General features: G+C 32.5%; 1 protein-coding gene across 6 annotated transcripts in view; it reads left to right on the forward strand.

Moving 5' to 3' along the window:
* LOC105152239 (uncharacterized) overlaps positions 1 to 26,690 on the forward strand; it is a 37,158-nt gene continuing 10,468 nt past the window's right edge. The window contains exons 1-4 of one of the 6 annotated variants that reach the window (XM_087403943.1): positions 1 to 75; positions 4,084 to 4,505; positions 8,821 to 8,952; positions 18,451 to 18,543. In XM_087403943.1, coding sequence (XP_087260069.1) covers positions 4,353 to 4,505; positions 8,821 to 8,952; positions 18,451 to 18,543 — 378 coding nt within the window. In that variant the 5' untranslated portion in view covers positions 1 to 75; positions 4,084 to 4,352. Of the gene's footprint in view, positions 381 to 3,927; positions 4,506 to 8,820; positions 8,953 to 18,450; positions 18,544 to 26,690 lie in introns of all 6 variants that reach the window. The other 5 variants (XM_087403937.1, XM_087403933.1, XM_087403938.1 and 2 more) reach the window with 5 other exon arrangements.

Genomic DNA, 26,690 nt, shown 5'->3' on the forward strand with positions numbered 1-26,690 from the left:
TCCTTGGATCGCACGAGGGTCGGTAGTCGCGTGCACCCGTAGTCGCGAGGGGGTGGCCGACCGCGTTGAAGCGTAGTACGTAAGAATGTAATCGGTTCAGCGAGAATTCCGCCGTTCGCTCGCGCGTTCCGTGGATCATCGTCCCACGCCGTGGTGGCACGCGAGAAATCGTAATAATCATAGTCACAAGCACGTCGCTCTTTCTTCCCTTTGATTTGCGCGAGAAGTACGTCTCACCTTTGAACGAGGAAGAAGCACTGTCGAGAGGACAAGACGGTACCGCCGTAACCTGGGATCGATCCCTCGTTTACGCGCATCCTGGGTCGCATTTACAATACGATCGTGCTGTCAGCTTTGGTTGTTATTGATCCTAAGACGAGGTATTGATCGGTTTGTTCCCTTGAGTGACATGCAACGTGGTACCAAATCGGCGCTCGGCAGCGAATTCGGTATCGGAATCGATACTCTACGCGAGCCTGTCTGTCTCTCGATTTCGCCACCATCTCCTGCGAACCGATATAAAATTTATATTTGATCGCTACGTGACTTGGTGACGAATCCGTCTATCTCTCTCTCTCTCTCCGCTTGTTCGATTGAATAGTATTACTGCACAGCTTGCGCTGAGCTTATATCGGACTCTAATAGCGGAGATCAGTTGGAGAGAACGAAAGCGGATCCTTTGATGCTTGTAATGCACACGGCTTGATAGCACAAGCCACAGTATATTGAGAGAAAAGCATTTGTGATTATAATTGCATGGTGAAATAGTTATGGTTAGAAGCAGACAGTTTTATAGTTGTTATTGCTATAATATTAATAATTATTGTTATATTTATAGTTCTACATAGAAATATATAATTGCCACTGAAAATGGTTATTTTATAGAAAAAATGACGATGAGCTATGAAATTTTTAATGCCAATTGTATAATTTTTGGTATATAAAATTATAAATATGTAACAATTATTTTATTAATATTATTAGCAATAAATAACTATGCAATAAAAATAGAACTTAATTACTACAATTATTTTACCGTGCAATTATAGTCACAAACACTTTTCTCTCAGCGCGGCGTATCATTTAGCGACACTTCTTCGCTTGGCACGTTTAATTCCACTACGTGTTATCACGCGTTTGCACGTGCAAGCGAAAAGAGATGCTAAGTAAAAGCTTTTGACTTTTCTTTTACTATTGATCTTAATTTTGTAAAACTCGGTTGTTGTCTTTTTTCATCGCATTCAGAGAAAATAGCGTCAGTATATCGCGTTATACGAAACACTTCTTACTAATAGAAGGCCGATAAGAGCAAAGTGTGCAAAAGCTGTAAAGTTAAAAAGCTGCAAAATCGTTTCACGACAGAGACCGGAACAGTTTTAATCGGTACAGTATGTAGATAGTGTGTCGTGTCGGTATAAGTACTGTTATTTGCAGAGGAACAACTGCCCCGGTTTTTTTTTCTCACTTCTGCGACCCTATTTTTTCGTATTTCGGACACAATCAACAGCTCGGAGGTTCGTATCTGCGACTCGGTTTTATGGTCAATTGTACCGTTGAGTGCATTTGCGGTTTATTTATGGGCCGTGGGAAATGTTATAGTTTGTGCGTATTTGTTCCTAGGTAAATCCGTATCTGAATGCAGGGATCACAAAATAAAGCACATCTATTCTGTTCTATATATACATAAGTACTCAGCTGGATTATTGAATATCAATTCAAACTAGATTTTATACATTGTCTACAAACAGACGATTTATAGATTTGTTTCTTTGTTTAATAAATGCACTACAAAGATAATACTTGTAGTTTTCTATAAGTTTTTAGGCACTGAAAGATTTCTTTTGTTAAATTGCTTTAATCATGTCACAATTTTGAGAAACTTGTTGAAGTTACAAGAAAGACTATTTCATCTATTTTATTGTTTTTTGTATTTATTATATATATTTGTAATATGGGACGTGCTGAAGAAATGATTGCAATCAAACTCAAGTACCCCCCTATATTACGATTTTTTCAACCTTAAAAGGAATGTGTGAATTTTGAAATATCTTTGGAATTTTTTTAATTTTGACATCAGTATTCAGCGACCTGAAAAATCTTTAAATTTGGATAAAAAATATTTGGTAGCACACAAAGTCATGACTTTGATATACAATAGATCTTATTCACAAATATTTTTTTTGAACCATAATTGACACAACAAATTTCTTTCAAGATTTGAAAATTTTAACAGTATATTTAATTTTGCAATAAAATTTCTCGAATACATCACATATCATATTATGTTACATGTTAAAATATAATAAAATAGCTCTTTTTGCAACTTTTTAAATGTAAATTTTTTAAAAATTATAACATATTAAAGCAATTTAGTAAACGGGATTCTAATTAATGCTAAAAAGAAAAGGAAACGATTAGTTACGTTCTTGCACTCGAAAGACAATCATTTTTTATTGAACATATATAATAACTCTGATGACCTTTATTTCATATTTAATTTGTTTGTGAATCATTTATAATAATGAAGAACAAAGATGAGTTCTTTTTCTGATGTAGCTGGATGTAAAGCTCTAGATATATCAAAGTAGCGCAAAGGTCTTCCATTTTCGATTTACTAATATCATATATCAATAATACTAAGTGCTTATTGGTCTACAGGCCACTAGGTCCAAAATGGAGGTTGAAATAGCCAATTGGAAAGTTGTCGGCATTTCGGCTTAAATAAAAGTATTGCGCTACTTTGGTATATCTAGAGCTTTAGCTAGATGTAGATAAGCACGCCATCCGTGGCATCGTCATCGCACCTATTCAATAGTATTATAGATTTTCCACAATAATTCCATTACCTAAGATTTAAGTCTTAAGCCATAAGAAATTGACCAATATCACAGTCGAATGTGAGAAGAATAATTGACTATGATAGATCAATTTCTTACGATTCAAGATTTAAAGCTTAAAGGTAATGACTTATTGTGGAAACTCTATTATAGGAACACTACACTTAGCCAAAAAAGAAACTTATTTTTGTTTTTCATTGTATATTTTTTTAAATATTTTAATAATAAAAACTGAGCAATCGTGATAAATATAGTTCTGGTAATATATACATTTTATTTTGAAGCATCTCTAATAATTTAATTAATATAGCTGATCTTTCTTCGAAAAATTATGAATATTATATATTGTATATTTATATATTCTTTCTCAATTTCTTTTATAAAATATTTATATTTCATATTCTTTAAATATGTTATTGAAAATTGGAAATAGCTCTCTTCTAAGTCATTATTATACATGTGATTATAGTTTGATGACTAATCTTATTTATATTTATTAACTCAAAATAATATTATAATTGAATGAATTAATAATAAAGCACGAATATATTGTGGCTAGATATTGAACTAGAGTTTTAACATTTAAAAATCTTTTGTAGATTTATAAGTTTTAAGCTTCTTATATAATTATCTCTTAATCAATTCTTAATCAATTTTGATGACCATATGAAATTCTGAGAAATGATGTCTTATTTAAAAAAATGTAGAAGCAAGCGGGAAATACAAAATATTTTGCTGTACATATCAATCTGATGCACGACAAAGCAATAAAATATACAATAGAAGTTATACAACAGTTGGTTTCGTGTGACAGACAAAAGTGATTTATTAAACGTGATCGGAATATGAAGTCGGCGACACCATTATTTATAGCGGTCGAATTCAATAAGCCTGCGCTTTTCAATTTGCGTGTTCTACACATTTTGCTACATTTTCTTTGATAAATAATAAAAAAAAAAACGTCTCAAAATGTAAGCATACCGTTGAAAAGTGCTGCTAGAAACATGAAATATAGCACGCTCGTAATTTAAATGTCGGCATTCTAATCCAATTACGCAATTGTTTCGTGCACGCCCGCGCCGGTTTGCAGTGGCGGGACACGTGGAATTAAATTGTAGCTCAACCATCGAATGAATGAACAAAGCTCCGAACTTTGTGCTGCGGGTGGAGCAGAGGGATGCTTTCTATGACTCGTTTTTTATATCGGGAAACGATATACATATAAAACTGGACGTCTCGATTACAGTGTGGTGTCCTGGCATCGGCACTCCTATTACGCCGTCGTATCTCCCGAGGGAAGAGCGATATTCTGTTAAATCGATAACGAATGATGACAGAACCACGTGCTGCGGCATGCGACTTGTGCCAAGTCGCTCCTGGTCCTATTTTGGCATTCGATATTCGAAGCTGGCATGCCTGAGGAGTACACGTCACATCGCGTCGTGATCGTGCACAGTCGCGCGATCTTTTGTTTCTCTTTTTCCCTCTATCCTGCTAGGCCAGAGAGATACGTAAATGGCGCAGGAAGTTCCTGAACCGACATACGAGCCGGAAGTCGAAGAAGACGCAAGGAGAAAGCGTGAGCACCGAGTTGTTCAGGAGGGCACGGCGTTATGGAGGCGACGGAAGGAGGAGCTGCAACGTCAAAAGCACCGCGAGCAACGTGAAGTATGTGTCACACAAATGGGCGTTTCTGGTTTGGCCACGTTACTGCCGTTTATACCTCTTGCCCTACGGTCTCGACCGCCCCTTAATGTCATTGTCTCGCCTCGCTATTGTTACCGATTGGATAAGGGTCTACTGCGAGAGATACGGCCTCGGGATATGTTCGGTGAACCGGAACGTCATTAAGGCGAAGACGGGCGGACTTTGGAAATTAATCCTTCGTGGTATTGCAAGCGGTCGAGACATTAAAATCCACCACACACACACAACGCCGCGTTTGATTTTGAAAGTGATTGTTAGACATTCGAAATAATATACAGAAGATAGATAAAATAATATGGAACCTAGGAAATACTGTTTATTTTATTACTCGTTTATTAATAATAATTGGCTCATTATTTGCTTTTACACATTTTATCCTTGTTGCGATAGAGTACAATGCTTGAATAGTTACCAATGTTGTAAAATGTCTTTTTAATAGAATATCTCTCTTTCAATTGTTTATATAAAAAATATTTGAGGAGATAATTTGCTTCTCTTTATTTTTTTATTTTCCAAAATTATCCTTTATTCTCCAAAACATCAATATTTACTTTGGACATTATTTAAATAATCATTGAATATTATTTGTAGTTTAAAGAGTAGAGTGAAAACAGATTTGCTCCTCCAATATCTTTTAAGCAATTAAAAGATATTTTACAGGAGAATGATATAATATTTTATTGCAACAATTGTTCAAATAAATATGCACTCGTAGAAAATTCTAAAGAGTGAAAATTGAGCCAGTCTTGAAAAAGAGTGGTTTAATCTTCAATCTTTAAATTTATCTTTCAGACCGGTAAGATTTACTTTAAAGGTCTTAAAGAGAAAATTTCCGGAATCAATACGTTGGCATTTCCATTTAGTGACACAAACATTATTCTATCTTTCTTGATATTCAGAGAGTAACAAAGATAGAACGACACTTGTGTCATCAAATATAAAGCACTCATTATTTTTCGATTTATCATAAAATAGGATTGATGTAAAAATAATTATATTTATTATTGAAAGAGAAATATTTTACTCTTAAATGGAAAGTTCTTAAATCTAGAATAAAATAATCCAGTATATCGATTTCGCCTAAAATACTGTAGCGTCAGCATGACATATTGTTTACAATTTTTAGAGTGAATCTCATTCTGTAGAAATCTTATTCTTAAAAATTGAAAATTGAATCATTCTTTTTTAAGACTGGCTTAATTTTCTTTCTTTAGAATAAGATTTTCTAAAGAATTTAGAGAGTGCGTTATAATATCGGGTAAAGATTTATTCTAAATGTAAGAATATATAAACTTTTAAATGTATCTGTTATTCTTTTCTCAAAGAAATATCGTAATCAGTATTTTAATCTTATTTAATTCGAGAGAGTTGAATAGGATTATTGATGTAGTTTTAATATATTATTTTATATTTATACTGTATAGGTATTGCGATAAGATTGAATACATCAAGAATATTTCTGTCTTGTTATCTCAGAAAGTCTTTCTAAGAGGATATAACTTTATTCTAACAAGGATAGAATTTGTATTAAAAACAAATAGTGAGCGAACTTCTTATTGATAAAACAAATAATATATTTCTCAGTTGTCCGCATTATTTTATCTGTATATGCAACATAAACCGTCTGATGTTATGTCGTAGAACAAATATTCATTTACATTCAATCTGTGTATACTAGTAATTAAGCGACCTAGAACTGAATGAAAGAATCAGTAGCAAATAAGTATTGAAATGCGATCAACATTATTTGACAAATATTTAAAAATGTAATATTTTTCCAAAATGAAAATTAGCTGAGATTATCAAATAGTGATAGAATATTAAATATCAAATGATTTTTTGCTCATCCCTATTACAGACATGTTTTGAAAATGTTTCTATAATTTCAGTACGTGTCTGACCTAGTTGCGTTTATTTCTATGTTTCGCGAAGCGTGTCGTTGAATTCGAAGCGGGGAATTACGTGCGAGCGAACGGTAATAAAACTATCCCATTAAAGTGGATTTACATAATCTCCGTCTCTAACTATCTTAAGAAACAAGCCGCGAAAGATAACCCAATAATCTATCATGGTCTCTCCTCGCGCGCTTTACATAAACTGTATGTCTCGTTCCGCGTGCTCGTTACGAACTTGTAATAAATGTTGTACAGCTCATTAGGCGTCGGGGTCGTGTTAATGGTAATCTCCGAAGTGACCGTGGAAATGAATCGTAATTAGAAATAAAATCGATGTCTGCGTCGTCGGACGTTCAAGAACACAAATTCTCGGAAATTCTACAAGCAATCAAATTTTCGAGATAATAATTTAAGTTACGCGCCAATTTATTCATTTAAGTATCAGTTTCTCATTTTCTACAATTTCGTAGCAAACACGCGAAATCATTTTTAGGGATTGCTTTTTTAAATATTTTTTTTTGTATCATACACTATTGTTTATAAATTCGGAAACGTTTACGTTTTTCTTAAATTTTACGAAAAGTTAAGTTAAACATTTTTTTTTAACTTATGCAAATCAAGAATACATAACAAAAATTTCTCTTTTTTCTTTTTTCTTTTGAGATTAAGAAATATTTGAAGTTAAGAAAGATTTTGTAAAAATGAGTTTTTACACAAGAAATTTCACTGTTAAATTTATAATGTCAAATTATGCTCAATTTAAGTTATTTTTAATCATTTCTAGATCGTCACTAATCCTATTTAATATGTTATTAATTTAACTAAAACAATGAAGTTAAATAATTAATTCAAGAAAATAAATTAAATTTGATTTAAATTTATTTTATTATTTAATAAGTATTATTAATATGATCGTTGTTTACTCGCATATATTACAATAATATGAACGTTGTTTATTTTGAAACTAACTACGAAAAGGGATTGATTTACATTTTCGCACACATAGAAATTAAAAATAACAAAATGTCATTTAACTCAAGTGATTGGATTATCATTCAATTTCTTTGATATCTAATATCAAATATTGATATCATTGGGAAAAAGCACAAATGTTTTAAAAACCATTTTAAAGTTTAGAAAATTTTAAATACTTTATTGTCACAATTTTCGATGTTTCATTAAGCTACAGTGCAGTATTTCAAAATAAAACAAAAATAGTGAAAATAAAAAGGAAATTCTTCTATTCAAAATAAATTTTTAAAAGATGTATTTCCTTTACGATTTGTTTCGATCCAGATATAACTTTTACTTTTCGTGAGATGCGAGAAAATTATAAATGTTCCTGAATTTAGGATAATGTATATATATTTTTAACACCAATTACATTCGGCGTTTAAAATCTCGCTACCTGGTTTTCATCCTTTCTTTATTTTATTTTGGTATTGACGCAGCATAACGATGATGCGCAATCATCATCGGGGCGATTCTAAATATTTGCAGAACATACGCTCGTTACATTCATTACCATCCTCTGAAAATAACAATTCGTACGGAATATATCGTAAAAATGCACGGGCATACACGCGCGTATATATACGCGACATTCAGTTCACCGTAATATCTGTCGCGTAATACTTTGTTCTGTCATTTCAATCAAACACAAAATACATGTCGAAATTATGCCGGTGAAAATCCCGGGATAATTATTGCTTCAGTGATTATTTCGTATCGTTAATGCAACACGTCGACCGTATTAAATTGTGTTTACCACGTACTACGGGGGGGGGGGGGAGGTCGGAATTTATCGTATAACCAGTATGCTAATAAAGACAGGCCGAGGGATTACCTCGTGGTCCCATCCCTCTTATTACTCGGGAATCTGATGCAGCCGCGGTCTGGTGCAAGTGCACGCGGTCGAATGCAAGTGCGTTAGCAATATTGCCGAGAAGGGTTGATACGCTCAGGGTTAATCCTATTTCCCCGCAAGGTTCTCAATCGCATTGACATTAAACACCTTCAAGTTAAACGGGGAAAAGGCGACGCGCGATTTCCTTTCTAAATGCAAAAAGCCATCTTTAATTTGCGGCGTCGCGTCGTGCTAGACGCCGCATTTCGATCTCTTAGGAGCCAAGCGTAATTATTTCTAACATACCAGGATACGCGCGGTGTCCTGTTGTACCTTTACACGACATTCTTGAGACCCGGTAAAAATTTAATTTAAAGAAATTCTTTGTTTTATCGCAGCTCCTACTTGCGCAACGGAAAAATTCAGCACACACTTTAAACGTGTGTTTTTCGCGCAAAATATAACTGCAGTCGCGTCGGCTGACGTTTGTAGCTCAACTGCAACAGTTACGTTTCTAATTCTTTTTCCCTTGCAGCTGCAGGAAATTCTGGCCAATTACTCGCCGTGGGGTAAGCCAGGTGGCGGCGCGCCCTGCGCGGCCACCCTGAGGAAGAGAAACGTGCCCCTGGAGCCGCTCGAACCATTGAGATGTCACAGTTTCGGTCAGGTAAAAGAGAGAGATCGTAGCCGTCATTTTTCTTTCCGCCTGCACTCTCGTCACAAAACTTTCTGTCCTCGTAAATCCGACCCGGTGATCGCATGCACTCGTCTCTGAAAACTTTCGGGCTCGCTTACGCACGTCGTCACACTGATGCGCGTGAAAGCGTCATTACTCGCGCGAATAAGATTTGTTGTCGCGTTTTTAATGCTTCCGAGCATCGGTGTTCCTGAGCCGATAATTTCCTGCAGGGAGCAAATGCGAGTTGAATAGCACATGAGAGAGCTTGGAATTGAAGTGGCTGAACGTTACCGTCGTAAACAAATGCACTCGAATGAAAAATGTTGATTTTTCAATATGTTTTATATTTTTGGGATATCGCAAGAAAATGATGATGTAATTACGAAAAAGAGGAGACAACAGATCCCGCTTTGCTTTGTATAACGCAATTCTTTAGCAACGTTTAAGTCAGTTAATTATGTTCGAAAATTTGCGAAGAAGTCTGTTATTTTTTTGCTGTAAGGAAATAATTATTTTTTATTATAAGGGAATTACAGTGCGTGACTATGAAAATTATGCACGTTTAATTTTGGTGTACGCGTCTTGATTACCGAGCAGAGTTTACGTACAAATCGAGTTATTAAATCCTTACGCGGTGTACATGTACAAACATGTGTAGCTATGTATAAAATACAAGAGCCAGGAAACAATATCAAGCAACGCTGTGCGCAAATAAATTTACAACGCTGCTTATAACATTGCGTTATTACATATTAGAATATTAATTCTGTCTAATATTTAGAAATTAGCCGATGCCGAAATCCCACTTTATCGACTCAACTTCGTTATAAACATTAGTAATTTTTACTTTTATGAAAATTGATCAGATTATATTAACGCGAGTTTATTATACGATTTATTATTATTATTATGCATTATCGTTATCTATTATTATCATTATTTTAATAACATGTCGATTTAAGCGTAGATTTTGTTTTTTAACTTACTATGTCTACAAAATAATCTTTTCTAAAAATATGTGTTTACCGATATTTTAACAAAGTAAATGTAGGAATTAAACAGAATTTGTTGAAATTATTGGGTGGTGAATCTGTAAATAAGATATGGCTATAGGGGGGAGAGTTATGGTTTATTTAATAAATCTAGGAAGTCTCTCTTGAGGAATTATAGAGCATTTTCTCTAAAACAATTACGTTATTATCTGTCCCAAACTGATAAGTAATGATAATCCCCAGAAAGTGCGGTGAAATTTTCTTCTCCTTGATGTTTTCAATGTCTGAATCCATCACTTGAATAGAGTTTAATGCAGTCGTACATAGAATAATTACTCTTAATATATAAAATGATAAATTTGCGGATTAAGAATTAAATTAATTAATTTTCTCTCAGAGACAGATGATGATATATCTACCGAATTGAAGTTTACATATATTAATTTATGTAATATTGTAAATCTTTATCAATCTTCTTCATATTTTATATATTACGGATTTATATATATATAAAGTTACATCAAGATTTATTTTATAAGACTTATAAATCCCAAGCTCGACTTCTCTCCTAGAATGAATTTATAGCTCGTAATTATATAATAACATTTTGTTATTTCTATAAATCTACAAGCATTTTATTTTTTAAACTCTTGATTGAATATTTAATTAAGGGTTTACTCTTAATTAAATACTTTTAATTAAAAATAAAAATTTTAATTAGATAAACTTTTAATTTTTAGTTAAGAGTTAACTTTTAATTAATTTTTAAATTTAATTTGATCTTATAATTTTATTCGTTTTGATATTGAAGATACAATTTTATAAAACTCCATAAAATTCGATTTTTTATAAAGTAATTGATAATTTATAAAGAATTTAGTTCTATATATGAGATTATACTCTATGATTTTTTTTAATCGCCTCCTTGAAAATTGATGCTCCTTTATATGACACGTTGATATATGTATTTCATAGATGGACAATATAGATATAGACAGAATTAATCTCGGACAGAACGAAGTAAAAATGTTCATGGAATTCATCTCTCTTGTTGTTTTGATTAAACGAGCTTCGTATTTCCATGCAAATTTCCATACGTTTTCTTTACCGCGACATAAATGTACGTTCGTATGCAATTTTTTGCGCGGCATAATTCATCAAAAAAGGAGAGGAAGAATTTCATGCACGTTTTTCTGATTTCTTAAGCATACGTTAAGAAAAAGAAGAGCACATATGTAGAACAAATGCATAAAGTATTTTTTTATCTCAGTGGAGGATATTAAAAAAATGTATCATGTATATTTTTCACTTTAGTTTCTTTTTGTCTCAGGAGATCGAAGAAATGGTGATAATATATATTTGTATGTGCATTTGTCGCATATATTTAGCGCTAGTCACTTTTTGTCCGCAGTAAACCTCAGAAATTGTCATAATGTTCGGCGCATGCAAAACTAGGACACGAACATAGTCACGAACCATAGGATTTTTATCAAAGCAGCAAAACACATTTTACCATATATGTTTTTTCATGGCATTTGTTGAATATGCTTCGAATGCGATTATGCTTTTGAGAACGTGTATTTTAATACCTATGCGCATATATTCCGAGGCATTTTGTTCGATAAGAATAAGGAAATTTGTTCTATTTTAGGTATGCGAACAAAAAAAAATTGGCAGCGATCTATTTTAGCTGATTAGTTATAGTCGCAGTCGCTTTTAAAAAGTTCGCTTTAAACGCGTGTTCTTCTTCGCACATTCAGAGAAAACTTTCATCGCCTGCTTGCGTGTGCATCGCCAATTAAATTTGCATCTTTGTACGCTTATGGTCGTTATAATCGCGCAATATATCACCAGTACGCGAATTCATTGCTTCAAACGGCATCTCTCTCCGCTCTGCTATAAAATCTTCATACAAAAGCAAATTACGATACACGACTACTCCTGATTCTCGGCGACACGAACGTCTGGCAGACGTCGCGCTTGAAATAGTATAATAGCTCCGAAAATCGTCTGTATTACTGCACCGAATATTACAAAGGCAGCATGTAAGGGAATTCCGATTTCTATGCTGGTGAAATGGTATGAAGGGGTGAAGAACACACCCCAATGTTGATTCGATCCAGTCGTAATCAACGTTAAGAGTCGTCGATTACACTGACACGACTTAACTCTCAGAAAATTAGTTTTAACTTGAATTAAATAAATTTTTTTTCTTCGTATATAAACGAAGCGTAATAACAAAAAAAATGAGACGTTAAATGTAAATCCTTCTTAATTGATTTGAATTCTTCTCGATTTGAATAAATATAATTATTGCGATGCCAGTTAAGAAAGCTGTTTCGAAAGTTCTTGACAAAAAGTTGCAGAGCATATTATTAACAAATGAAACGATTATTTATATAATCGATAATCAAATTATAAAGACATTCGCGTGTTTTTCGTAAGCGAGGCCACTGCATGCAGGTGCACTACAAATTTTGCACTACATAAAGGCGCATTAATAGAAAAGACGCCAAATTAAGTTTTAAAAATCAATTTTCCAATTGTAGCACTTGTGATTTACTTCAGTTAGATTTAATTTCTTCTGAAGTGTATCAATTTAGAGAAACCATATTATGTATTATAATTTTTCTGAAACCAGTTGAATCGGATAGTTGTTTATTTCTCGACGTTACTAAAATCAGTACATATCAAGCTATTTTAGCATTGAGATATCGATCATGTAATATTTTTTTCTAGAAAACAAGTAAAGTGAAAATTTTCTCTATTAACTTTAATGTAAAAATTTTTTTTATATTTTCGCTTTAAAGAAAAATAACATGATTAAACATCTTATTTTACTTTAGAATGCTATCGCTATTGCTTTCGATATGTAAATTTTACGTTAAGGAAATAGGTTACTTCTAATTAAAATGTAATACAGATTTTTTTATACATTTCACATTTTTAATGATAAATATTTTTATAATCTAGACTTTTATATACACAAACAATCTAATTATTAATTTAAAAGGAAAGGAAGAATAAAATATAAAAAAGAATAAGAATAAAATATATAAAACACAAAACAATGATACAAAACTGCATAAAAATTGAAATTATTTATTATGTTCTTTATTATAATACTGGCCAAGGAATCCAAACTGATATATATAAAACGGACAGAATTTTTAAAAGCTTGTCTTCGCTTGACCTAGCTTTTAGCATGGTAAATTGAATCTCCTAATGACTACTGAAGGCATAGCTTAGCGCTCAATAACTTCACTTACTTGTACATAAAACTTACGTATCGAATAGCATTCTAAGGTTAAAAGATTAGTAAATAAAAATATAAATAAAAAAGCAGCAAAATTCTTTTTGCATAAAAATGCCTTATATATCAGCGGTGCTTCGTTTATGGGTTTTCTGGGTAATTGTAAATAAATTTACATTAAGATTAAAATAAGTATCTAATACAGTAACAATGTTAATAGAGAATCGATTCCGGTTGTACGTGCATATAAATTTATTTAAAAATTTTGGCACATAAACAGTGATGGTAAGTAAATGACTTAAGAATATTTGATATTTATTTTTAAGTCATTTTCAGTACAATTTTAAAATTAATTAGTAACCTAACTATTGTTAGACACATTTGACAAGATCTGACTAAATGGGACTAAATGCATAATTATTCAACAGAGATTGATAAAAGTCCAGTAGAAATTAATAAGTTGTCAATATATTGGATCATCTAAAAAGTATCCGCGGTACTTTGTCACTATATATATGACCATCAACACACATCTAGTGACAAAAAACCGCGGATACTTTTTAGATGATCCAATATGTAATCTGAGAGAGAATGCGGTAGAGACTTGATTTACTAAATACTAGTGCGATCAACTACAATAATTACAATGTGTGGATCACTAATATGTCTAGCCTTATTCTATTAAATAAATGATGACTTGTATGTATAATATATACGGTTGAACATTAAAGTTATATATATCAGTTGTCGGGTCAATGTGTGATAGTTTAATGATAACCGTATCATTATGTTATATGTTATCTGTATCTTATATTATATATTAAAAGAAGAAAGCATTTTAAGACTCCGTTTAAATAAGTATTTATATATATATATATATATATATATATATATATATATATATATATTAGGTGTTGGAATTAATTCGTAGCGTTTTACAAGTGATGGGAAGTACTTTCATTAATGTATTTTTTAATGCTCATGTGAAATAAATAACATTCTTTCATTTAAAAACGCTACGAATTAATTCCAACACCTAATATATACACACACACACAAAAGATCAAGAAGCTACATAACTTTGTACATATTTAAATCTCGTTTTTGTTTCAGTATGTGTATTATTTTTGATGTCAATCTTTTGTTCAAAAATTTTTCCTCGTCAATATTAAAACATTGTCCCAATTAAAATCATGTGACTCATTAATTTAGTGTCCCGTTATTACCGAATGTTGTGTTTTATCAATCTTAACTTGGCATTGCCAATCGTTGGATAATGTTAAGTTTAAAAGTTAAAAATTAAGTTAAAAAATTAATTAATTTTAACTTCATTTAATTACATTTTAGACTCTTAACTTTTTAACTTTATATAGTTATATTTTATCGGTAACTATTAACTTTTAATTTGATTTTTTAACATCAGGGTTGAATAGTTGGAGTTATACAGATCTTATATTTGAATTATATGCTTATACATTCGTGTCCATCGATGATGTATTTTTTTTATTTTTTAAATAATTTCAAATATTTCATTTACGTTTAAACAAAAAATAAAGAGGTTTGAAAACGAACCATCGTTGTGACCTAAAAATCACGATTTTCTTGAAAAATACGCAGAAATGCAGTTTACTGTTTTACAAGGATTATTTTTTGGTGTCCCAGAATAATCATGCAAAAGCTGATCAAAATCCGTGAAATACATATGTGGAGTCTCTCCTTATTAGTTAAAAAAGTTAACTTTTTAACTTAGTTTTTTAATTTAGTTAAAAAAAAGTTAATTTGAAATCAAACAAATTCAACTTTTAACTTTATAATTACTTTTTTTTATTAACTTAGCTTTTAATTCAATTAATGTTATTATGAATTATCTTTTTATTTTAACTAAGTTAAATTTTCAAGGTTGTTGAACTTTAATTTAACTAGTTAAAAAAAAGTTAACTTATTCAACCCTGACTATATTCCCATGTTTTTTCTATGTTTCTCGATTCTAATTTTTAATAATTTTCTCGTCTGACCGACATATGATGCATCACATTTATTGTAATTTATTTTGTATATGTTAGTGTGAGCAAGAAAAGGTAATCTATCTTTTTGTATTGATTCGGTGTCCGTTATTACCGAGTGTTGTATATTGTTTTTATTTATGTGTGTTTTCTATGTTCCTCAATTTTAGTTTTTAATAATCTACTCGTTTGCCAGACATATGACGTATCGCATTCATTGCAATTTATTTTGTATATTACGTTAGCGTGAGCAAGAAAAGGCAACCTATCTTTTGTATTGATTTGTAACGATGTTCCGTTATTACCAAGTATTGTTCCTATTTACGTATTTTTTATGTTCCTTGATTTTAGTTTTTAATAATCTGCTCGTCTGCTCGATATATGACGCATTGCAATTTATTTCGTTGTAATTTATTTCGTATACTACATAATGTGAAAAAGAAAATACCTACCTAACTTTTTAAAGAAATCAAATCAAATGTGTAACTAAAAGTAATTTGGTAAAAAACATTAATTAATTTTAAGATAGTATACTGAAGATGATCCAAAAAGAAAGGTGAAAACATTTATTTAACTCATCACTTATATCACTGTTTATATATACATACTTACATATATATAAATTTTTAAATAACTTAATGTACACATCTACAATTGACGGTTTATTTAATTTTGTTTGTTGAAGCCTTTGTTGATTGTTTAAAATAAACAGATATGTTTAAACTGACGAAGAACTATGTGCCACTGCATGCCGATAATCAGCATGACACTCATTGTACAATTTAATCGTCTCTATGCGTGAGTCGATCAAAAGCAACGATATCGCCATTGCCTCGTCAGCGTAAGTTTCCATTAATATCTCATTTGACCTCGTACACACGATACCTTTCCAATACTATAAACACGAAGTTTATATTGCAATGTCATCATGTGAATGCAGAACACGCGATGACGTGTGAAGTTTAGCAAGTCTCGAGCTTTATATAGAAAATTGCTAACCTGTAGTAGAGATGGGTCAAAGGTCATTATTCTGATTCGATGTAATTTTAAATTTACTAACGAGAAAGCTTTTTCGTGGACTGATATTTGAGATTGGAGACAATCTCAAAAAAGGAAATAGAGAAAGTTTAATTGGGTAATTTTAATTAGATTGAATAAAACATGATATTAATTTTTGCATATTATTATAATATTTAATTAATTTTATAGACGTTTTCATTAAATTAAGATGAAAAATAAATATTTCATTTTAATGACGGACATTTTTCAAGTAATGGAAGTAGTGGAAGAATAGATATTTTACAAGTAATGTAAGTAATTATATAATATCACTTTTTTAATATTACACTGAAAGAAAAGATTGGCTGTTACAGCAAATTAGTTGGTAAAATATGAAATAGCATTTTTAATTGGCTGTAGCAGCCAATTTGTGGCATTTGTGTGTATTCGTATTGTCAGTATAAGATTTCGATAAGCTAACGCAACCAAAAATTGACTACTGCAACCAATTAAAAATGTTATACCATTTTTTCAGCCAATCTTTTCTTTCAATATATACATATAATAAAGTAGACATCATTGAAAAATGATTTTTTTATCAAATACTGAAAACTTTTTTAAGTTTAGATATATTCTCAGTTTTCGATTAATGATATTAAATTTTTTTATATACATCACAATTTTATTGATTTTCTTTATTAACCGTTGAAAAAGATGCCAGTAGCTGCGAGATTTTCGAAACGAATGAATCGGAAAAGGATGCTGCTGAAAAGGATTCTTTTACTTGTGAGAATCGCAAATACATATATCCAAATGAGTTGAGTTTTATTGTCGGACACGATATTGACTCGTCATGCCAGCAAATACGAAATCTCGTAATGGACTTTCCTTGTATGTTGGACACGAGGCATTTTTCTCGTGGCAATAATTTCGAGAGAACTGGCTGTGCCGCCGGGGTCGAACACGTCGTATCTGCTCGAACTCGAGACGTATAGTCGATTTCTCCGATCACGTAGAACTAGAAACGCTACTTCCACAAAGTCGATTCTCAGCTGCCTACGGGCTCTCCGTGAAATTTTTGACGCACCGTATATAGAATTGCGAAAAGGAAACGTTTTAACGATACCGTCCGGCGACGTGTAAAAATGGTTTTTCTATTTAAACGAAAAACCAGGACGCATGTCGAATTTTTTCCCGGGCTATGAAATAGGATAGCTTTGAATGCTTTAAGTGTTTCCCTACTTTTTGCTTTTGTTTCTTTTTCCATCTCGCGACGCGATAGAATTTCAGTGTACATTTTTCCAAAGCGCAGACGTGTCACAAAATTTATAAAAATTACGTAAATATATTATTTTACCACTTCAATCTTCATAATACACGTTTCGTATTTACGACAAAAATCAACACATATACACATATCACAATGTCTGTTTCAAGCAGAACAAACAGCTCTGCAAATGTTGCAAAATTCTTTAATATAATTGGTCTTGCCTTTTAATACTTCAATGGATCTAAATGTATATAATTTAATTTAGCAACAGCAAAAGATGAGGCATCGGCAAGACTGTTGCTATGAGCCAATTATATTAAAGAGTTTTACAACAGGTACAAAGCTGCTGCTTTCTCTGTTGAACGCAGCTAACGTTAGATGGTTAAACTGACTTATGCATATTTAAGCAGATTAAATAGTAAACCGATCTGTTCTCTGTCCGAGCCTAATTGAAGTTTGAGAAGACAGGTACCTATAAAATATCTATTCGCATTATTTCATCATCAAGTTGATCGAATCGCGAAAACAATCGATCATGAAATGATCGGTCCACGTACCGACGAGGAGACGGAAGGAGTCATGAAATTGGCGCGGTACTTGCTGGCATGCACGAACATGTGCAAACATCGTATGATCGTCGTTCCTTGTTGCGCGATGTAATTTTCGGGATTACGTGCCGGTTGTAGAAATTAGGCAGCGCCCGCTAATCGGATGCAGATGAGGTTCTAACGCGAGGCGCGGTTAGATCCCGCACCTCCCTCGCGTTGGAACGCCAAGCGCGATGACGGCGCGAGTACACTAGCTGCATATAGGGGATGGCGGCGAGGAATCGAGGATAAGCGCGGACGCGAATAGACGCCGAGCACGTGTTCCAGTATGACGCGACGACGGTGCCGTTACGCGTACGTACGTAGGTAGAGGAAGCAAGCCTTGGAAACTGCTTAATATGCGACGGCGCCGTGTGCTTAGCTGGTGCATCCTTCGCCGTGGGGACGACCTGGTCCTGGCGGAGCTCCTTGGAGGGATCCCAAGTCGCTGGGTGTACGCTTCCTTGAATCCATGGTACGCATATCTATAACGCCGTGTTAATCGCACACGAGGACACCCCGGATACCGGTGTGTCTCGTTGCGCATCCGCTAATTACTGAAAGGGAATCCTTAATCATCGACATCGCTTTGCATTCTCAAAGCCTCGGTAGGGTTCTTTGTGCGCGCGATACTTCAGGAACGTTGCTCCAAGTGTCGTCGAGTATGCGTTGCCTCAATTATACAGCGTCGGCAGCGCGAGACGTTAATTCGAGCGCGGGTCGGAAAACGAGCACGTAATAGATGTATTTTCTGAGAAGCGCGAAGTTATGCCTCTTCCTTTGCGAAAACAAGACATTTTCAGTACGGAAAGAACAGCAAGATGTCATGTTGAAATGAAAGAGAGACTCGTATTTTGTGTAACATAGAAATAAGATGTTTAACTGTATTATAATATAAATTTTGACATTAGCTCTACGGAGCTATATTATAATACAGTAAATGGGTCTCACAGACAGCATCATAAACTGCTCCGTAGAGTTAATGTCAAAATTTATATTATAATACAGTTTATAATGCTGTCTGTGAGACCCACTTAATTTATGTTGACTAAAAAGTACTATTGTAATTAGTTTCAAAGAATCAAAATGACATAACTTATATAAAAAAGAAGAAATATTAACAATAAGTTTATTTTAATAACAACAATTAAAAAAGACACAGCACTAATTATATGGAAAATTAGGTCCCGGTAAAATGAATCAATTTTTACATATAATGTTATTTGTATTGTGATGAAACAAAAGATATTGTGGTTGAACAAAAGATGTAAGGCTCAATAATAGATCATTTTTGAACTATAATGTATTAAGAATATATATTACATGTATTTTAAAAATAATGAATAAATTATAAAAAAAATTATAGATTAGTCTAGATCACATTTAAAAATAATGAAAAATGTAGCAACGGTTTACATTTGAATCAAAAGTTATTCCAATAAAAGAAGAAAGTATAGAAATAATATTATATTTAATAATAATATATTTTTTTATTTGAGCTTTAAAAGAAATGTATTATAAAATAATGACAAAAATCTTTTTAGCATTTTAAGTATTCAAGATGATTTATGTAGTTAATTGCGATGCAGAAATTAGTTGTCCCTCTAAATAAATAAAATATTTATTTCTTCTACATTTTTGTAACGAATCTCTGAATCACATAAAACTTTGCATAAATAATTTTGAATACTTAAAGTAAAATTAAAATTTTTGTCGTTATTTTTTCAATTTTAATTTAATAATAAAAATAATAATAAATAAAATAAATAAGTATATAATACAGAACTTTTATTTATTAGGTGTTGGAATTAATTCGTAGCGTTTTTTAATGAAAGAATGTTATTTATTTCACATGAGCATTAAAAAATACATTAATGAAAGTACTTCCCATCACTTGTAAAACGCTACGAATTAATTCCAACACCTAATAATAAAAATAGAATATTATAAACACAATTTTCATATGTATATAGGTTTTTAAAAATAAATATTAATGTATTGTAAAAATGAGTGCTCTTTAAAAGTGCTCTAATTTTATGTCTTTATACACCATAGCTCAGAAATTAATCATTATTGAGCTTTGATCGGTATTCATAATTCTTATTTCAAGATTGCCTTAAGTAATGTCTTAAGATGCTAATACAGTTCTCTGATTGATTCACTTTGTGACACTTTAAGACTGCACTTAGGACTGTACTTAAGATAAGAATCGACTATGTATACCATCCTTTGTGTCTGTGACATTTTATTCAACACGTTATATGTGAGACTAATTCATTTCATCCAACTTATTATCATACATGTAATTAGTATGAGGTTGTTTGTAGATGTAATATAAAAAATATAATTGGGTGAATCCAATAGACCAACCATTAGGTCTGGAGGAATACGTAACTGAGTACAGAGTCCAATAGATACATGTCAGCTTCGGAGGGTTAAATGCGTAGCGTATTATTACGCTAGCAGCCGGTAGCTTTTTACTGTTACGTAAGATCTTCCTGTATTTCCTAATTGGTAGATAAATGAGACACAAGAATCTCATCTTGGATACACGTCATAGTGTGGCGTGACAGGGATACGTTCCAGTGTTGACAGTGCGTAATATATTACAACGCAGTTAGCGGCGTATAATGCAAGTTAGCTCGTTGCCGAACATGCTTGTGATACTGAGATTGGGCCTCGAAAATTATTAACTTAAGTTAACTTAATTATCACTCGCGTTAAAATTTTTTTACCGATAAAACCGTTTTATTTTCGGAAACAAATTACTGTACTTGTAAAAGATATATTCGTATATATATTTTATGTAAATCGATATTCAATGACATCAATAATACAATAGTTGTTAGAAAAGAGCAAGAAATTTTTATGTACGGAATACTTACATGGAAAGAATGTTCTGACATATTTAAAAATTTAGCTGGATACGAATCTGAAAATAATATTTTATTATTATAATTATATATTATAATATATTTTATAATATATGTTATAACAAATTCAAACATATGATGAGAGAAAGCAATACTATAAAAAGTTTAATATTTTTTGCAATCAGCTTAAGCGTCTCACGTACTCAAACAGAATAACATGTTACGATAACAAAAATGTTACTAAATAAAAATCAAGATTGATTGCTAAAAGTGACTTTTAGTAATTATTTTAGAGTCATTTTAATGTCAATTGGATGTCGTTATGACTTTTTGTTCTGTTTGGATAATTATTTTAATAGTCTGACAAAATTGTTTTCAGTTCTTTATCTAGAACTTTTAAGTATTTTAAGAGTAAACTTTAGCAAAACTATTCTTTCTTTGTAAAAATGTTATAGAAATAAGATATTATTAATAATATCGCTGTTTAGCAATAGTATAAAACATTTTTTGTCAGTCGTCCATTGATACAATTTTCGAGGGGAAGGAGAGGAAAAGGAGATAGGCGCGGCATCGCAATACTTTCGAGAACCGATTTCTAGTCCTACGTAATTGCACGTTTAAACGACAACCTCCTGCTGAGAAACCAATTGAAACGATAACGAAATTACATTGTCACAGCAAATGGGAGTATCCCCCGTCAGCCTGTACTGGCAACTTTGCATCAAAACTTTCTACCGCTGCGCAAGAGTAACCCTGTTAGATTGACGAACATTGGCCTCGAGGGGTCGCAAACTATAGACGTCGCGGTAATTGAAGGGTTTGCTGCGGGAGAGAGATAAGTCCATTTTGATACATTTTTTACCAAGACGATAGAAAGATAATCTGGAAATCTTCTTGCGCTAGATTACACAGTGGTGAATCTAAATTGTTTATTACAATTTTTAATATAATATAACATATTAAATATATATTTGCAACTCTATTTGTTTAATAGTAAAGATATTTAAATACGTAACTCTTGAAAAATGAAAATAATATTATCAAGTCACTTTTAAAATTAGTACTTTTTGCGGTTACTAGATTTTTTATTTATAAGATAAATTTCGGAAATATTTATGAAATCTAAAAACTTTTCTATGTAAAAATTTATTAAAAATGAATGATTTGATGATATTTATTTTATGAAAATTTTTATTATAATAAAAAATTAATATATTGAATTGATAATTCAATTTGTCCTAGTTCTAAAATTATCTCTTTTTTCTCTCCATCTAATATTATTTTTAATAAAATTATTTCAACTCTCGTTGCATATGCGCTATACATTCATTTTAAATACGTTCATTTTGAAACTTTTATAATTATCACAGAAAGAACGACTTTGTTGAAGTATCTAAAAATTTAGCTAAATATGAATCTGTGAAAATAGTTTTGTTAGACTATTAAAATTATTATGTAGATACTTGAATGAGGAATTTTATAAAAAGTATTGACATTCTAGCAACCAATTCAAGCATTCTATTATTCATATAATTATTTTTATGATCTAACAACATTTGTTTTCAGATTCGTATTTATAGTTTATTTGGATAGTTTAGCAAAAGTTCTTTCTGAGCTTATGTACATATTTTCTTCTATGATTACGAAGGAGAGATTTGCCGTTGTCGTAAATCAAGAATTTAGCGCGGTGTTGCACGAAACTTTTCAATTATTTCCCTCGCTCGGCCGTGATCTGTTTCCATCATTGGATCACGTACGCACCGGTAAATTATTTCACTCGGCAGGAAGATTATTGATTTTTTTACATCATCAAGAATGAAAGTATCAATCGTGGAAAAGCAAAAGTGCATGCTCTTTGATGGACGAAACGAGTGACAGAGGAGAGAAAGGTGAAATACCGGAACATGAAACGAGTACGCGATACAAATTTATGTGGGAGAACGGGGTGCGATATCCATTGTTCGATACGCGCTCTCGTTAAAAACAGAGAAGTTATCTGTTCTCTCACAGGGTGAACTGCTGCGCAATTAATCCCGAGGTGGAGCGCAAGTAAATCGCGGTTGGCTTTTTTTATGCGTGCTTTGTAATTTACCGCGTAAAGAGATACTGCGAAAGGAGATACATAAAATAAAGGGGGAAAGGGTGTTTTTACTAAGAAATTAAATTGCGCCCGCACTTCGCGCGGAGGTGCGCCGAATCGTGGTTCATGAAATCTCTCCTCTTTCGTTCTTCTTCTTTTTTTTTTTTTCCGTGGACGTGCGCGCGACCAGTAAATGCAATAAACTGGCTGGCGGGAAGAGAAGTCACGTATTTATTTGTATACCGCATGACGAATGCGGCTAATCTAACTGCGAAGCTCGGCCGGGTTTTTCGCGGGTGAAATTCTCGGGAAATCACTTTATCGTGCTGCGTTTTTCCGATGGAGGGAATCGTAGAAACGTCACGACCTATCTTTCAATTATACGAGCGAACGCGCGCGTGTAATCGGACAGAAACGGAATTTCAATAGTAATTCTAATCGCTGATGCAGCGGCGATTCCGATTTTCTCGTGTAATTTAGTAATAAACAGCCTTGCAGATGGACGCTTTCGAAATTACGTATCCGCCAGTTTTGGACACTGACGTTTTCAGTTAAATATAAGTTCATCAAGGAGATTGGCGTTCAATTTCGCGCGTGTAATTTCCAATAATTCCGTTTTCATCGAAACGGAGTGACTAATGCTGTTTGTGATGTTACCGGTAAATTTACGGCTCACGTGCGCCCGCTCAATTAACTATCTTGGTGCGCGAAACGGAAATGAGAGTCGCGTATTACGTCCGTATGCAAGATTGAACGAGTTAGTCCAAGATGGGGGAGTAAAGTACGCGTGATACCCGAAACTGATACACACGCGTAATTTTGTCTCTTCATGAGGGCTGCGCGAATGTAATAAAGTACGTAAAATTACATAATTTACAGTGGAAATATACATAAAATTAGGCTTTTACAAAAATTAATATATGGAAAGAATTGTTTTGATAAAGTATCTAAAAATTGAAATATAAATCTGAAAATAATTTTGTTTGGATATATCACCAAAATAATATATATAATTTTGTAAAACGCTCAAATTAATTGTTAGAATATCAAAATTTTTTTATAGTACTGTTCATATAATGCTTGAGTTTTCTATATAATTATCAAAATAAAATTATAAAATTATTTTGATAATCTAACAAAATTATTTTCAAATCTGTATCTAATTAAATTTTTGGATATTTTATCAAAACCGTGTACTTGTTTCTGTATATTTTTACCTCTAATCATTTAAGTATGTTTATTTCAAACAAAGATAATTTAAAATACATTGAACCCGCAAAAACCAATTAAGGAAATTTAGAAGCGAATATCTAATTAGCGTTAAGAAAAGCTGTGCATAATTCATTAATTATTACATTAATATAATATTACTGTAAATTTAATTTTGCAAATTGTTTAATTATTACAAAGACGAGTAATTTGATTTGTAACTTTATTTACGTACAGTGAGAGCAAAAAGTATTCATACAAGGAAATTTATTATAAAAAAGCCTTATTTATAGAAAATAAACATTAATTAGCAATTTTATACAATGATAAATGAATACATTCTGTTCTAATATAAACAAATGAGCATGTTTTCCTGATTTTAGAAGCTTTCCTGATTTTAAATTTCTCGTCTGTACGAATACTTTTTGAGCATTCAAACAATACAATTTTTAATTTTCGCTTATTTTTCAGATGATATATTTTATATAATTAATACGCATCATTTTGGTATATATGATTTTAAGAAAACATACAGTCTATTTTATTCTTTATGAATAACTTGTTAATTATCCAACAAAAAATGATCATTAATTAACGTTAAATCGACATCAAATTGGTGTTTAAATCATCGATTTTACATCGATTCAACATCAATTCGATGACTCATTTCTCGTTGGATAATATTTACTTTTTAAAAATAAAGCTTTTTTAAAAAATATTTCTCTATACGAATACTTTTTGTACTCACTGTACATAAATATACCACATTTGACAGGTCTTAAAAATATCCACTACAATTGTAATTTTACGTGAAATATTTTTATAGTGCGTTTGGGACCCCAAGAACGTTGAATTCTCAATTGCGCGTAATGCACGCGCATAAATCTAAAGTTACTTGGCCTGGTTTTGTAGAATTTCGCAGGGCGAAATTGCATTTGCAGTAATCGTTATAAGTTTTTACTTTTGTTAATGGCACTGGACAGGGTTGCGCTATTTGTGCAAATCGTGGGAGAGCGAGAAGCGATCGATAACTGCAACGACTTTCGCGACCGGTGAATTTATTCCGCAGAGCGTAACAATCGTGCGTCATTTGATACGAAAGCGTGGTGTTATCAATTAAACGCAATCGGCCGTACGGTAATTCATTCGTTTCGCAAATATAAATCCGTCTCTCTGAGAGACGCGCGCGCTGCGTGTACTGGAAAAAAAAAAGAGAGGACATCATAGATTATAGTCCCTCCCGTGATAACGTTGGGCCGAATTTTTCCGCGGACTTTTCTGGCAAAAATAAAAATCGGAGCGTAAGTCGAATGTAAGGGAAGAATGACGGAAGCATAAACAAAGGCTTCTAGGTGACGTAAATTGGAACAACGAAAAGAGGCATCTACCTCTTAAAATACTTCTTTTACGTTGCACTGTTCCAATTTACACTTTCCAGCTTCGCGTCTGTCACTCTCCTCTTACATTCAATTTACGCGACAATTTTTATTTTCGCCAGAGTTCTTCTGGCTCTCGGTTTCCTCGAATGTCTCCTAGGAGAGAAGCATGTGGCTCTTAATTTTTAATTAACCGCTCCGCCGTCTCTCGAACGTGCGCAACGCGCATAACTTTGCCGCGCGTTACCGAGCTAATTGAACGGTCCTCCGGGCGCCCTCCTAAGCGCGACCGGAAAGTTTAGACGGAAATTTATTAGCGCATTCCACTTCGGAGTTAAGTAACGCTCTTATTACTTGCAACCTCCTTCATATTATGCTTATACCGATCAGATGCATAATATCTTTAGAGACGCGCGCGCGCGACTTCCCTTTCTGTCTCGTCGCCGTGCCGTGTACTTGTCTGTGCGGATATGGATTTATGGTGAGCGGATTTATAGCACGGTTTTTTTTCCTCTTATAATAAGCTGACGGGCTTTGTTGTAACCAACCGGCTAATGAGACCGACATTGATGAATGAACGCGCGACTTGACTCAGGTCGGATCAAACCGCGAGTATGCTACTGATTATGAAGCTGCGGATTTATTCGAGGCGTTGATCTTTCCGCACTTCAATTTTATATTCTGTGGCTTATGTATCCTGATGTATGCTGCATCGACGTCATATTTCGGCAAATATCTCAATATTTAATGATATAATATAAATTATTATATATATTAAAAAAAAAATTTGTTCAACTAATTAAACACATTTAGTTGTTTGCAGGTTTGGTTAATTTAACAAATTTTATTTAATTGAATTCGACCGTAGTCTGCTTAAGAAACTGTTCAATGTTAAGCAGTGTTTAGTTAGTTGAACAAATTTTTTTTTCAGTGTAGAAGTTCTTGAAGAACGGAAGTAAAGAATCTAAAGAGTTGGAAGAAAAATAATCTTAAATAAAAACGGAGTAATATTTCGAAAACGCTTTTTTATTTTATAAAAATGTTACGTTAAAAAAAATTTATATAAAACCATGTAATATTAATA

Source organism: Acromyrmex echinatior, chromosome 1 (genome assembly GCF_024713525.1).
Source record: "Acromyrmex echinatior isolate Ae372 chromosome 1, ASM2471352v2, whole genome shotgun sequence".
NCBI classification, from domain to species: Eukaryota; Metazoa; Arthropoda; class Insecta; order Hymenoptera; family Formicidae; genus Acromyrmex; species Acromyrmex echinatior.